The following is a 15,434-nucleotide window of genomic DNA, read 5'->3' as shown; positions in this document are numbered from 1 at the left end:
AGAATGCATCCTCAAAACAAAGTGATTCCTGGGTTGTGAGCCCCTGTTTGGTATACCTGAGATGGGGTGTGAATTACCAGTAGCCTCATTCTTAGTTAAGGGCCTGCACATGGCACCAGTAGGAAAACCATGATCTGTAACTTATTGTTTGGTGAAGATTCCCAGACCTCTCCCAGCAGTCATCCTGCTCATCTCACAGTGTCTTGGGATTTTTCAGAGACTCCAGCCCCGACTCCATTATCTGGCCTGATGAGTGGGCTCTCGTGGACTCTCATAACCTTTTGATGAATTTCATGTTTTCCCCAAAGGTAAGAGCAGGCCATGAAATCAGCAAGTTGCATTTATTTAGGGTGTAATAGGTTTTTGGTAATCTGGGAACTGTGATTATTCTGGATTTTTAGAAAACAAAGCTCATCACCACAAGCCAATCCCCACTAAAAAATCACTGGAGAAAGTCAAAATTCCACTTGTAAAATCATTTTATTGGTATAAATATACATATGAATAAAATACCTCAGCCTGTAATGTAAGTGAATATTTGTGAAATGTCTTAAAAAGTAGTATTTTGATTTTTTACAGGTGTCAAAGTATCTCTCTTAATCACACATTAAAAGCTAATATGCAGAACAGAAATTAAAGGCCTTCAAAAAACATGAATATTCATAAAAACCTCATTCCAATCAACTATATACATTAATCTGGGTGCATGGTAGAATCCGCCATGGGCCTTTCACTCAGTTCTCAACTCGCTTGTTGGTATCACAAAGGTCACCGTACCAAATGTAAATGTACAATTCCACATCGGGAAGGAAGAAGTTCCCCATGGGAGAATGTAAAAACCATCCCCAAGATCTGATATACATAATTTATACAAACTATTAGTGTGCTCTGTTAATTACAGTGCAATTGCATACATCAAGAATAGACTGCTCTATCGAGTCAAGTGCAGGTTTGACACAGCCACATGCAGCAGTGCCCATGGTCAGCTGGATGGAGTCACGCAGAAGTGTGTGTCCAGTGACCTCGTTTACCTCCCCAAACTCACCTGACGGGGCAACCTTTAGCTGCCTCAGAGAAATTCAAGTAGGGCCCATGGGGTAATGCATTCGCTGAAGGCAGATGAAGGAGTGCATAGAAATCAAATGCCAAGGGTTGGGAGAGATCAAACCTGTGCTTTGATTCCCGAGAAATGGATTTGTTTTGGTTCTCGAGGAAAAAAGGAGAAAGAAAAAAGCACCAAGAGACAGCTGCTCAGAAGAAAGACATGTTGCCCTTGGTTCCTCTCTGATGGCTAACAGAAGCACCCCTCATGGTAGACTTCTCGTGGGTGACCGTTACACAAAAATATACTCTCTCTCTGCTTCTTCCCCAGAGTCGCTGGATTTGCTGCCCGGCTGGCCGTCTTTACTGGAGGCCCACTGCTTTTGCTCTTGACACTCCTGGGCCTGCTGGCTCCAGCTTCTCCTGGACACTGAAGGGAAGGGAAGAAAGTCATTACGGTTGATGAACAAGGAGATGCTGGTGGCCTGAGCAGTAAGGGGCTGAGATAGGCAGGGGCCCTGAAGAGTGTGGGAGGGTTTGAGATGAACTTTCTCAGAAACAATTTTCCAAGTACATTTCAAGACTCTAAACAGAAATTAAAAACAAAACAACACAGAAAACATGAAAACCCCAGTCTATGAGAGGGTACGCCTCTCATAGATGCGGTTGACCATCTGAGGGTGAGCACCCCAGCAGGGGAGGGTGGGGGTGGGAGCACACGGAAGCCACTCTGTCCAGGGGGACCTCCTCGGTCACAGCTGCCCATTCATGCGGCACAGAGCCCGGAGGTGGCACTGCTGGACAGGTATTCCATCCGCTGCCTTCTGCACACCATTTGGGGTTGGCCATCCTGCTTCAAGGACAGGATATGAGGAGGCCCCCCAGTGATCTCTGTCAGGCCCTTCTGTGTCTCAGAAAACCTCAGTTTCACTCTCTAGGAAATGGAATAAAGTCTTGTGGAAATGAATTAATGCTGCCTTTATTCAATCCTTTAGGAACAGCTTCCAGGTAAAAAAAAAACAAAACTGCCATGTTTGTTGCCTGTGGAGATGGGGGATCTACAAAGCAGTGATGAGAACAATACTGGACTGAGCCTTTGTGATGTGTCCTGCCAGGCACTGTGTTTTATCACCGTTACTCTCCACAACTACTGGGTAGGTTCTATAAAACTTGGAATCAGGGTTTAAATTAAATCTTTCTCCAAAACCCATGCTTTTCAACTAAGTCATAGCTTCTCAGCTACTATACCTTGGGAAAGGTCCAGATGCAGCGTGGCTGTTAAGAGTTGTTAAATATTACTCACCAAGTCTATTGTAGAGATATCACTTAAAAGCTAAAAATACCAAGCCCATGCGCTTTGTGTGGCTGGAAAGAGTGCAGCTTCCTCACTACTCAGAAGATTAAATATCTAACCAGGAACACAGTCCTGGAAAAGCAAGAGGACTCATTTGATGCTTTGAATCATTTTGATGTTAGCATTATGTTAAAAAAAACTCATCTTGCCAGCAACTGGCTTTTTAAATGTTTCATCTGCTAAAGAATGTTGTTTTAGGAAGTGAAAGCTCATGAAACCTAATAGGCAAAATGCAAACATAATAAAATACTTCTCTTGCCAATCCTGCTGTCAGGGCCAGATTCTGATCTCTAGATAATAAAAATTTAAATTTTAGTTAATTACATTGAACTTACTCAAAATTCTTATAAAAGGATAAAATTTCATGATAAAAAAGTAATTTTTTTTTAAAGTAATTTTTAAAAAAGTTTTGAGCAAATTCTCAGATGGAGGGGAAAAGCAAAGAATAAATATTATATTGATTATTTTTTTTAGCTTGACTTGGGAGAAAAAATTAAATGTGTTTGGTCCTTTGAAAGTTGTTAACAAGCCAGGTTTGGGGGGGAAAGGTGAGTAATTTTCTATAAATTTTCCCTTTCTCACAAATTAATTTAATAGTAATAATATTTAAGTTCTGAACTTGTTTGTGTTACTATGAGCAGGGGTTAGCAGAGAAAATTTATTGTATTTTGATTTTGAAATACTTTGCAATAATCTAACCTCAAAACAGATCATTACTAGTGAAATCAGCTAGAAAATCTTATTCATTTTAAAACTAAAATAAGTATCACTCAAATTTCCAACACTACAAATTCAAAGGAAGAAGTATGCTGATATACTGCTTGTTTATCTATTAGCTTATGTTCTTAGATTTAAAAAACCTTTTCATTCTTCCCAATAGTTATAACATCCTCAGAATCCCAGGTCTAATTGATGTCATATGATATGACATCAAGAATACCCTCTAAAAATGGAGAAATTCCTATAATCAAATGCGTTTCTGTCACAGATAAAAACCAAGAACCCTGGACCAGGACTAACCGAAATTGAGTACCAATCCAACACAGGAATCTTCCTGCAAAAAGTAAGACTGTCCTTCAGTCTCCATCCAAGTGACACTAGCTTCTGAGTCCTCCAGGCCGGCAGGGAGGGGCGGGGGTGTACACAAGTTAACAGGCTGAGTTGGTGACATAGAGCTGACCTGGTACCAGTCATGAGAGCAGAACTTCTCATTTGTCTGGCATAGTCACTGAGAGGAATAATGACATGCTGTTTCTGGAGGACTGTCAATGCAATTCACTATGGTGGTGACATTATTTAAAAATTCATTCTAAAAATATTCACTTTCATTGATTTAACTCTACCAGTTGTGAATGTGATAATGGGTCTAGTACCAGGCTGACATTTTCTTTGTATCATAGGTAAGGCACCATTCTTGGACAGGAAAACTGAGGCATGGTGAGATCAAGGAACTGTTTGCACAACTCACTTGAGTTTGTTGGTATTAGTCCAGATTGCTACTGCAAACGACCTTAGTAGGAGGTGTGTTCTCTGTCATTTGTTTTCCAGCCTTTAGGCAGCATTATTTGATTGCATATAATTAGGACAGTAATTACAAAATTACAATTATATTTAAGTAGGTTCAGTATTTCTGAATTCAGACTTCTTACTAATTCAGAGAAACTTTCTCTTAAAGACTGTTTTACTACTTTAATGCAACAATTCATACATTAAAGTTCAAGAGCTTCTCTATATGTCTATACACATTTATTACCATTCCAGGTACCGTTAAAATTATAAAAGATACCTGAGTAAGTAAACAGGCAATTTATTCAACAGAAACATTCTATGTATATTATTCATATCCTGTCTTCAGTGTTGATAACTGATAGGCTCAAATGTGAAATCTGTCATTCTTGAAGATGATCTGAGTTTGCATATATATATGCAAACACATATATGCTAATTTTAGGGCATCTGAAATGTGCATATAAATTCAGAATTAGAGATTGATATAAAAATTTGAGCTTTTCTCTATTTTAAGCTCCACTGACATTCATATTTCCCAGGAGAAAAACATGATGACCTTTTTGAAATATTTTCTGACAAGCACCGAGTGTCAATGAACTGTTGAATTCACATAGGGGTAGTAGAACCCAGATCTGGCGAAAAATGGGGAACATAGCACCGGGTTACAGATTATTAGCCACAACCAAATATTTGTTGGCTATAGGCTGAATTATGGAAGAAGCAAGTGATACACTATAGGAATCTCAGAGTAGGATGGCCTGTCCAAATAGGATACATTACAATGCATACAAAGTCAAACCAACTCTTTTCAAGAAAATAGGACATACTCTAATGAAGACATCACAGCTTATATTAAACATAGAGAGGAAATGATCTGAAATTCGAAAGATGTAATTACAAATACTTCCAGGAAAAGAAAGTAAGCATTTTACCTGTCAACTCAATATTAAAATAGCCACATAATTAAAACATAATAACCATGATAAAAATAGGCAGCATGCTTTGAGAACAAAAGCTTCTGTTTGTTTCACAGAGACATGATTTAGGAAGGTAAGAAAGCTGTTTTAGCATAAACAAACCTGCTCTTAAAATACTTAAAGGAAACTACACACTGTGGTTTAATAGAATTGCTCTGCTAAATGCATTTGTTAACAAACTATTCAGAAAGCAGACTGCTATGCAATTCTCAGGGGTGAAGACAAGTGCTGGGAATCGGCACTAACAAAACAAGATTAAAATATTGTACATCAGATTATTTTAACTGAAGCTCCTCCAAAAATTATGCTTTTGGTTCCTGTTCATATCTCAAGAAATCTAGGCAGGAAAGCAAATCAAGATGGTCCTACTGAATTCCATCAAAATTTGATGTAGCCCGTCACAATGAGAGTTTTAAACCAAAGAGGTCATCAAAAAGGAAAAAAAAAAAAAATCAGAGAGACAGAATTTCTTGCCTTTCTAGGATCTGGCTTTTCTCTGGCTTCATCTTATTTCTACTCTAACTCAGAACCTCACTGGATGATCAGTGTGGTATGGCAGGTGGGATCTTCATCCACGTGTTGTATAAAGTGCTGTTGGTGGTCTCGTGAAAAATGAACGTTACATTGCATGAAGCGTTCTTTGTTAACAACAAATGATTATAAGTCAACTGATGCAACAGTGCAAATATAAATTTCCAAAATCTAGCAATATCTGGGTAACCTTGGGTGTCCTTATCAAAAGAGGCAATATAGAGCTTCTGATTTAATATAAATTTTTTTTCAGAAAATGTCTTATTGTAATTTATATGGCTTGAAGATAACAGATTTTCTTGAAAATATTGAAAAATCTCTTGCAGAGACAAGCTATGTGACTCTGAACACACCTACCACAGGAAACCCTTTAAAAATGAAGAAACAAGTCAGTTGTTTTCCTCTAGGGCAGGTGCTGCCAGGCCCAAACAGAATGTGGCTTTTATGCAGTGGGCCACATCCTTACCGCCACCCTGTCACTTGGCTAGTGTGTGCTGGGCCACGGCTTATCTCACAGCATCTGGTCAAGAAGGCTGACTCCAATGCTTTGCTGGTGGGAGACTGGTAGATGCTTGCTCCGTTGTTCTTGTTTTTAACTGTGTCAGACAACAGTTCCTACTGAGAAGTCATAACTCACTGGACTACTAAGCTGGTAGGTCAAAGGTTTGAGAATGGTTTAGCCTTTTTCAATAAACAGAAATTATCCCTATTTTAAGTTCACTTCCACTGACCTGCCTTCTGTGATGCTTTCTGAAGAGGCAGTAAGGGGTGTGGGATTATGGCTAGACTGTGGACACTTTATCCCTGGAGCCACCTATCCTCATATGTTACTTTATCAGATGGTATAACGGGGGGGTGGAGCCTATTCCAAGGGAAGAAATCCCTTAAACAAGCTTCAGATATCAAAATATTTAATATCTCTTTTATGATACTAAAACTTTCTTTAAAAGACTTTAAGTCATATTTATAAAAAGCCATTAACCAGGGAGATGATGAATACTTAGTCATAGAAAAGCCATTTCCTCTCTGAGTCAGCAGTACTTATTCTAAAATTTCCCACTAGAGATAAAAGCTGGTTTAAAATCCGTTGCCTGGGACCATCCTCACCTGAACAGAACTTTACAGGATGTATACAGTGTCAAAATTGGAAGACACTTATTGGGTAACTGTTGTAAAATAATAATAAGAGGTTCAAAAGTAAATTGGTACTTTTCCTTTCTTCCTACAGGGTTACAAAGTGTCCACTGAAAGATTACCTGTATCCTTTGCTAGAAGAGTGTAAGGTAAGGTGTTTAGCTAACATTCTCTAAAGGTAACCGTGTTGCTCTTAATTTCTGACCTCATCCCAGTTTAAATCTAAGAGAAGAGTAAAGAGAGAAAGGAAGAGAATAGGAGACATGACCCCAAATATAAAAATCAACCTCCATGATCACAAAAATTTGAAAGGACAAGTCACCATAATCCCAAGTAACTTGGTCCTCCTCGTAAGAATTTCTGATTTTAGTTTTTTAAGGCAATACTTTTTGCCCCCCAATGGAAGGACCATCCTGCTGCCATTTAGAAAAAAAATCAATTGTATGATCGATCCCTGACCCAGTCCCAGGCTAGAAGTTACTCAAGGTTTGTTTTTGTTAGTGCCAGTTCATAAGCTTTGGGACAGTGAGGGATGATAAGTGAAGACTCTAACCATTTGTTGGCTGTGACTTCCTGTGCCCAATTGCATTCACTTCCTCTTCTGCAATGGTGGAGTACAGTTTTGAAGGTCTTTTCCCTCTACCGGAAGGCTTGCCACTGTCATGATCTGAATGCCTTTTGTAATAATCTCCTCTTTGCACTACTGAGGAAAAGGGATCCATTTTACCCTTTATAGTAGCAAATACATCACCGTGTTGACATTAATATTAAAAAATATTAATATTAAAACTTAAATATCAGCTTACCCACCCCACTTAAGATTCAAGGTACCTCCAGTGTTGGTCCTGAACAGATATACCATTATCTACAGAATTCAACAGCCAACATTATGGAAATGTCGTGCAAAATGAGGTGAGCTCCGAGTCTGCCCCCAAAATATCACTGACAGAAAGGCCCCCGCGTTACTGTTTCAATTCCAAGATGGATTAACGAAATTCACACTCACTATGGAATCATCCAGAAGCAGCGCAGCCGTTTACCTGATTCAGAAATGAGTTGGGCACGCTAGTCCAGAGGGGAGGCACAGAACAAGGAAATGAAGTCAGCAGCGTGAATAACGTACAAGAAAGGAGGAATGGGGACGACGGGAACAGTTCTCTAAAGGGAAAGAGGGCTCGCAAGTGGCTCTCATTCCTGGGCCAGGTTAGTGGGCCAGCTGAAAGATAAACTGAAGTCGAAACATTACCACCTCCGACATTTACCAGCTGTTCTGAGACCTCATGTATATTTTCGAGTCCAATTTCAGGCAACACCATCAGAATGATCTCAGAGATTATCCTGGATCCCAGATGGGAAAGCAGTGATTTCTGTAGCTCTCCAGTCTTCAGCTGGAAAGATGGGGGGGTGTGAACCATCCATAGCATTTGCTACTGGGAGCGTGGGGAAGGGAATCAAGCATCTACCTGTGAAGCCCTGATATGTTTGAGAAGCAACACATTCATTCCTAAGTTCCTAGGGAAAGAACACCTAACTTTCTCAAAGCAGCCAAGGATCTGCCTGTAGCATCCAGTATTTCACCCTCTTGGTTAATGCTAGAGGCACCATGGTACACACTCTTTTACTCAGGAGGCTGGTGGGTTACTCTGGGCCTCATCTTAGGCATCTTAGAAAATGTCATTTTTCAAAAATGTTAAGCAATTATTTCTTGTTCAGCCCTCAGCCCTTTTCTTTTCAATCAGTCCATATTTCCAATTGCTTTTGACAAGATGAACATTCCTACTTACCCTCACTACTCCTCCATGCTTTCCCATTTCTCACCAACAAAATTCTTTCAGACATTTTTCAAAGCTTCCTTGTAAGTAAAGACACAAAGATAGCAGTTGCAGAAAGGGAAAGACGAGGGTAGGATGGGGAAGGGACTGTGTGGTTTGAGCAGGCAGTCACTCTGACCTGAAACCACAACTAATTCCTCTTTCTAGACTAAGGCTTTCAAAGGCTGTGGCTATAATACTGAGCCCTGTATTTATTGATCACCCAGTGTGAAATGACTCTTAAGTGTCAGCCATCATTCAATTACTTTAGTTTCTCTGTTTGACAGACTAGTTTATCAGCTTTGGTCAAAAACCCCCACCTTCTTTAATTTACAGCCAGCAGGTGAGTGAAGTTTGTTCACATCAAATAAAGCTGCAGAACAGAGATAAGAAAGCAGGCTGTGCTATTTTTTATGACACTCTCAATCAACAGACAGTACTCAGAAACATTCCCCATTAATTTCAACCCAAAAGAAAATGAGCCACGGTAGGAAGATGTCACAGTCAGAGTGATTAAAGAATTCTAAAGCATCAAACAATCTAAAATAAAACCAAGCAACCCCAAACCACGCTGAGAGCTATCTGGACATGGGCGACGATGGCTCCAGATAATTTCTTAATAGGTGGGGCTTAGAGTTGGCAATTACACTTGATGATAGACAGGTAACTGCACATTGAACAGAATGGGAGAAGTGGGGAGAGACAAGGTGGGGTGCAAAAGTCAGCCCAAACACACCTCGCCTCCACAGATGACAATATTTGATCTGATTCTGGGAGACAGCATTCAAGCCCTGGGATTATCTTGCTCTGCTCCCACCCCAGCAAAGTAAAAGAAACATACTGGTATGACAATGCTATGAGAACATCCATGCAAGTGACACATCTGAGAATGAGGATCACCTGACTTCACGACTACGCAAGCTAACCATCTACGGGGTCTCCCAAGCCTGTGTGAGCCACTCCTAAACCATAGTGACAAAAACTGACCACCAGGGGGAGCTCTTCTGAGACACAGTGGAACCTAGAAACCTACAGGTAGCCCCGAACAGTCACAGAACAATGTTGTTGGCATTCCTAATACACGAGGGGTCAGTTCAGGAGCAGCTAGAGATTACTATTACAAAGACCTTTGGGCTGAATGACTCTATACAAGGAGCAAAAGCGTAACTGTCTTTAAGACCCAGTGTCACCAACAATGTTGAATCAAGTCTGCTCTGGTTCCAAAATGTAATCCAAATGTAATCCAAGAAACTGATAAACTCTAACCAAGATGAATTCCTTTTTCTAGAAATGACTCTCCTTGGGGGAGAGCTAATGCAGAGAAAAAATATCTTACCTTCCCGGGAAAAGGTCCTGGGGCTGGGCTGTGGGCTGCCCTGGCCATCTCTCTCTTTGTCTGCAGGAACTTTTTTCAAGACGGGTGGAAGAAGAGCGACTTTAGGAGAACCTGGACTGGATGGAGAGTCTGGGACATCCTCTGTGGAAACAAAAGACACCCATCAAACTGGATTCCTAAAGCATAAGCTGGGTCAGTCTTTAAATACAAATGACTAATACTCTGTTAAAAAGCATCATAGTTTTTCTGGCCAAAAATTAGTTTCATAGCCCAGTGAAGTAACAAACAATAGAAAAGAAAAAACTTACAAAGAGTTAAAAGTCTACAGATATGAATATACCTTGCGGATAGAATTTCAGTTTCAGAATTTCAATGAGCTGATATTTGAAAATTAGACTGTAGGTGAACTAAATACTCCTGCCTCAAACACAAAGGCCATTTGATTTTCTTCAAATAAGTGATGGTTATAACCCACTGACTTTACCTGCTCTGAAATCCAGTACAGTGGTCACCATATGTATATAACATAGATTTGTACTTTCAGGAGTGGGGATGCATGTACCTACATATACATACTGAGATCAGTTAGAATAACTTAAAATCATGGACTTTGAGGACCAGAAAGGCCTGCAGTGAACACTGTACAACTGGAGAGATTAAATGACCTGCTAAGATAAAAAGATGGCAAAACAGCTCGTCTCTTATTTCTGAAGGCGGTCCTGTTTCAGTCTAATTGAAAGGAAAAACTGAATTGCACTCCCTTTCTCTTCTCTATCACCAGCAAGGTAATTCTCAGTGTGTGTGTGTGTGTACACACGGACAGTGGGGGCTGTGTGCCTCTGACATGTTATTTATAACATCAGGCCCATAGTTTGCCCAGCCCTGTTCTAAACCCTAAATATTTCACAGGATATCAGATAAAAACAGAGCAACTTATGCTTTCCCTAATTGGGGCTCTCATCCTTAAACTGTGGCTTTCTGAAGGGTCCGAGCACTGCCAGGGGGTGAGCGGCACACAGGGGTGCTTCCCCCATCCTGCCTTCAACCCACAGCCCTGAGGGCAAGGACGGGCCCAGAGTGGGTGTGCTGGGTGCTGAATGAAGGAACCCTTCAGCCTCGGTCACTTTAGCAGGTTTCTCCCAGCCCTCTCCTACAGACACATCCCCCCCCAGTCATGTTCACCAGACGCCCTGGAAACCACCTGTGGAGGCCCAGGCCCTCCAGCTTGGGAAGCCACCTGGTCACAGGGTTAATTCCAGACCAGCAAAAACCAGTCCTCACCAGGCCGCGAGGCAGTTCTTGGTTTCTGCGGAATGGTGGGTCGCGCCGCCAGGTTGGGTTTGGGGGCCTGCAGGAGGGGCTTTGGGCTGGTGGGCCTGTTGGAAAAGTTCCGGGGCCTCGAGCCCGCCTCCGCCTTGAGCTCAGCTTTGGCATTCTTTTCTGGGGTTCCCAAACCGAAGCGGTTCTCTGGATGTGCTTTAGGCACTAAAACAAAAACGGGCACGAAAAAAAACACTTTACTGTAAAACTCAAATGTGAAAGAAACAAATCCTTTAGAGACGTCTATAGTTGTTTATAATTTCTCAGCTGTTTTATTTCATAGAAGTATAATTGACTTACAATATTTGTTTCATGTGTACAACATAGTGATTCAATATTTTTATAGACTATATTCCATACAATGTAGTTACAAAATACTGGCTATATTCCCTATGCTGTACATTATAGCCGTATCTTACTTATTTTGTACCTGGCAGGCTGTATCTCTTAATCCCCTTCCCCACTGGTGACCATTAGTTTGTTTTCTGTATCTGTCACCAAAGATATTTTAGAACAGAAACATGCTATTCTAGCACGTTTTTAGAATTAAAACATGCTGGTGGAAAACTAAGATTCTTGGTAGAAAAACAGTGAACTCAGTGGCGCTCTTCTGATCACCTCTGACTATTCCACGGATGACAAGCCTCATGTTTAACAGGGTACATGCCCATAGGGGCATACAGGGGCAAGAGCAGGTCTCGATGCATTTGAAGCACTCAGATCTTCCTTAGATATGGCACAAGGTTCGGTATAATCAACTATAGGCACCTCTGTTCTGGACGACACTCTGGAGTCGGGCTGCAGGCTCTGGGGGAGGAGGACTGCGCCCCAAACCTCATGTTTCGTTAGAACTACTCCAGGAACATCATCTCCTGCCCTGCCTCCATCCCTTCTGCTGCCTTAATTTATCCAGATAACAGGGAAATATAAACCGGCTGAACGTGAGTTATAGTCTAACTCTTTCCTTATGAAAATGCTAAAGTTCAACACAAGAACGTCAAACAGCAAAATGAGGTGATTTCTGAACAATTAACAAGTTACTCTCCAGTTTCCATCTAAAGTCTCTTATTCTCTTAATACACCTAAAACGTCAAAGGGACAAAGGATGTTGAATATTCCTGGATGTTCAAGCTGAGAGAAGAGAGCATTCCCTCATGTCAATTAAAGAGGCTCCATGCTATATACTATATATGGCTTATTTTTAAAAAAATCAGCAAAACAGTCTCATGGATATAGGAAACAAGCAGGTGGTTACCAGAGGGGTACAGGGGTGAGGGAGATTAAGAGAGACAGACTTCCAGAGACAAAATAAGTATACCACAGGGATGAAATGTACTGCCTGGGGAAGGAATACAGTCACTAACATTGTAATAACTTCATATGGTGACAAATGGTAACTAGACTTGCCGTGATGATCACTTTGTAATAGAAATATCAAATCACCATGGTGTGCACCTGGAACTAACTCAGTGGTCTAAGTCAATTACACTCCAATAATAATTAATTTCATCAGCCATGCCCCCTCTCTTTTTCTCCTCCCCAAATGCCCCCAGTTTAGGAGTTCTTCTCAATGAAATCTCTTCCCTTTGTGGAATCAGGAAAGGCGCCTTATCTAGGTGCTAGGTTATTGTGGTCGGAATGCACCCCTAAGTGGAGCTGGGGCAGGTGAAGGGCTGTGGTCTTCTAGGGAAAGTCAAGGTCCATTCTTGCTCTTCATCTTTATTTCCCTTCTGTCAATCACATGTGACTCCTGGGACCAGAAGGTAATAGTTTGTCCTAAGAGGGTGATGGCAATGGCCTGACTTACCAGCCCCACTTCCATCCGACCGTTCTGTGCTGCTCAAGGACAGGCTGGAAGAATCCGGGGAGACAGCATCATTCCCAAGTTTCTAAAAAATTCAAGCACCCCACCACAAAAGGGCATAGTTATTTAAAGTGTCAAGAGAAAGAACAAAGCAGATCATAAGTGGCACCAAATAATGGCTCCTTAACTCTCCTGCCATGACGTTGACTGTGCCCGACTTCCTCTCCCAGAGGCTCTGCTGCTGGGACAACACTACAGGGAACACTAGATGGCGCTCTAAGATCATCGGTGTATGTCTTGAGCAACTTACACCGTAAGAATTTTGTCACTTGGAGCCCATCTATTTGTCAAATCCAACGCACAAGGAAGAAAAACCCTCCAGCACTTCTCATTTTTCTACCAAAAGACAGCTATATTCATCGATGGAAACAGTGATAAACAGATCATTAGTCAAAATAGCACATTCCTTGTTGTAAAGAAAGTCTATAAAACAGTAAAATGTAAACATTTCCTTGGGCATCTGACTCACCAGAGATGTGGTCACAGTATTTACTCAGAATTCTGGCCAGGGAAGGCCACATCGTGCCTCCCTTGTTGAGTTAACAGAATATAGTTTTATCCTAACTCTCTTCTGAGAGCTAATGAGTGAGTTAGGAGGGATCTGTAAGTAGAAAATTGCTAGAGAACGGTGGTGGTGCTGGTGGAAGAACTACTGTGAACAGCTGTAAAATCATGTGGAATGCAGGATTTAATGAAACAATAATCAGTATCTTAAGAAATAATATAAAACAAGCCCTCTGTGTCCTGGTATAACCACTTACTTTCTGAAAATCAAGAGTTCATTAAGATGAACTGTTTTATTCTGATACTTCAAATAAAGTTGGAGAACCCAGTTTTATAAACATAAAAGAGCTCAAAATAGTGCAGAGACACCACAACCTGAGTTAAATGAATATATTAATCTTAATTAATGTTAATCATGATAAGGGCCTAACCCTCAAGTAGCTGAGGACAGGAAAAATACAGAGGTAAAAAAGGGAAGAAAAATACACAACTTACACTTTTAGTAGAGGTTCAGAAATAAGTAATGCATGACGTCAGATTTGGGGGTACTTAGTTCAGTTCAGTCGCTTAGTCATGTCCGACTCTTTGCGACCTCATGGACTGCAGCACACCAGGCTTCCCTGTCCATCACCAATTCCCGGAGCCTACTCAAACTCACGTCCATCACATTGGGGGTACTCAGCAGTTTTTAAGTGATAAAGTGTGTCTTCATAGCAACACATCTCCATGGTCAAGTATTCGATTAATTCTAACAGAATACTTTGCCTTTTAAACCTTGAATTTAGCAAAGAACTTTCAGGTTTGGAAAAGGACATACACTCTGTAAATAAGTGGAAACCATCTCCCTGGATAGAACTAGAATCTGGTTTCAATCATTTTATTTGCCTGTCAGTTCTGCTATCTCCAGTGGCCCTTGGGTCTCCGTTTGGATTCTCCGCTTTCCCCAGAGTGGAGCACGTCCTTGGCACAGCTGCCACGTGTTTCTGTGACAGGGCGGGAGCACCTGGGCAGGTGAGATGCGGACCTTCAGCTGCTGCCCGACCTTCCAAGCCTGAGGCTCTTCAGGGTGCATGACCCTAGTGCTGGCGGGAAACATGGCCAGTCCTGTCTGTGCTCTGCGTCCTTTAGGAAAGAGCCATTTGGTTGGGGATTTTTATTAAACTCATAGGCTGTTTCCCTGTACCTGTCTTGCCCATAAAAACTGCGTGGAGATAAAAATGACAAAGGCAAGCAAGTCAAAAGAGACCCCCCCTCCCTTACCTTCAGCGAGCAAGCGGCCTTGGCTTTCATCTCCTGCTTGGCTTTCATCTCCGCCAGCAGCCCGCTGCCCATCATCTGGACCCCGTACCTTCGCCCGCCCTGGGGGCTGCCCTTGCTGTCACTCCGGTCCACCTTCCCCACGTCTTCCCCTTGACTTTCTTCCAGGGAGTCGGGTGTCTTGATCTCCTCCATCCGATCAGCACTGCCGTTGTGCTCGGCTGGCTTCGTGTCCTTCCTGGGGGCATCCACAGCTGGACTTCTGACTCCCGCCTTGGGGGAGGAGAATTCTTCTGCTGTCAAGAGTGTGGAGGACCTCTCAGGTTTGGTCCGGGGTTTGATTAAATTGAGAAAACCAGTTTTCCGAAAGTCGCGTTTTTTCTTCTCATCTCCTCCTTCACTAAGCTCGTGGGACTCTGAGCCCCTCGCTGACCATCGCCTGTGATTCAAAAGAAAATCCTGTTGGGTTTACTGTAATTAAAGCTTCAGTAAGAGTCACTCAAAATAGAAATAGGGAGACGGCTACTTATATAGCAACAATTCTGAAACATTTTAAAAACTTGACTTGGAAATGGGAAGGTTGAATATCATCATCATATCCACGGGTGAGGAAACTGACGCACATAAAAATTAAGAATGAGAATCTGAAGGTATTATTGGGAGGACTGAGAGCAGAGGTGAGTTTTTTCTGTTTAAATGCTATAGTCAAGTGCCTCTGCACTCACAAGAACTTTTAGAAGAGGTAGCTCCACTCACGGCATAGATGGCTGACTGCCTTATTTAATTTGGAGGCGCT

At 41.7% G+C, this 15,434-nt stretch overlaps 1 protein-coding gene across 9 annotated transcripts in view; it reads right to left on the bottom strand.

Annotated features, from left to right (window-relative positions):
• Nucleotides 1–461: 461 nt before the first annotated feature.
• CARMIL1 (capping protein regulator and myosin 1 linker 1) overlaps nucleotides 462–15,434 on the bottom strand; it is a 303,717-nt gene continuing 288,744 nt past the window's right edge. For 4 of the 9 annotated variants that reach the window (XM_070456237.1, XM_070456234.1, XM_070456236.1 and 1 more), the window contains 6 exons: nucleotides 14,642–15,077; nucleotides 12,821–12,902; nucleotides 10,975–11,178; nucleotides 9,694–9,834; nucleotides 7,100–7,249; nucleotides 462–1,471 (listed from right to left, as the gene is read on the bottom strand). In XM_070456237.1, coding sequence (XP_070312338.1) covers nucleotides 1,335–1,471; nucleotides 7,100–7,249; nucleotides 9,694–9,834; nucleotides 10,975–11,178; nucleotides 12,821–12,902; nucleotides 14,642–15,077 — 1,150 coding nt within the window. In that variant the 3' untranslated portion in view covers nucleotides 462–1,334. Of the gene's footprint in view, nucleotides 1,472–7,099; nucleotides 7,250–7,586; nucleotides 7,612–9,693; nucleotides 9,835–10,974; nucleotides 11,179–12,820; nucleotides 12,903–14,641; nucleotides 15,078–15,434 lie in introns of those variants that run through there. The other 5 variants (XM_070456239.1, XM_070456240.1, XM_070456235.1 and 2 more) reach the window with 4 other exon arrangements.

Source organism: Odocoileus virginianus, chromosome 27, assembly GCF_023699985.2.
Source record: "Odocoileus virginianus isolate 20LAN1187 ecotype Illinois chromosome 27, Ovbor_1.2, whole genome shotgun sequence".
In the NCBI taxonomy this organism is placed as follows: domain Eukaryota; kingdom Metazoa; phylum Chordata; class Mammalia; order Artiodactyla; family Cervidae; genus Odocoileus; species Odocoileus virginianus.
The sequence above is the reverse complement of the archived record's forward strand: the minus strand, read 5'-3'. Positions and strand labels throughout refer to the sequence as shown.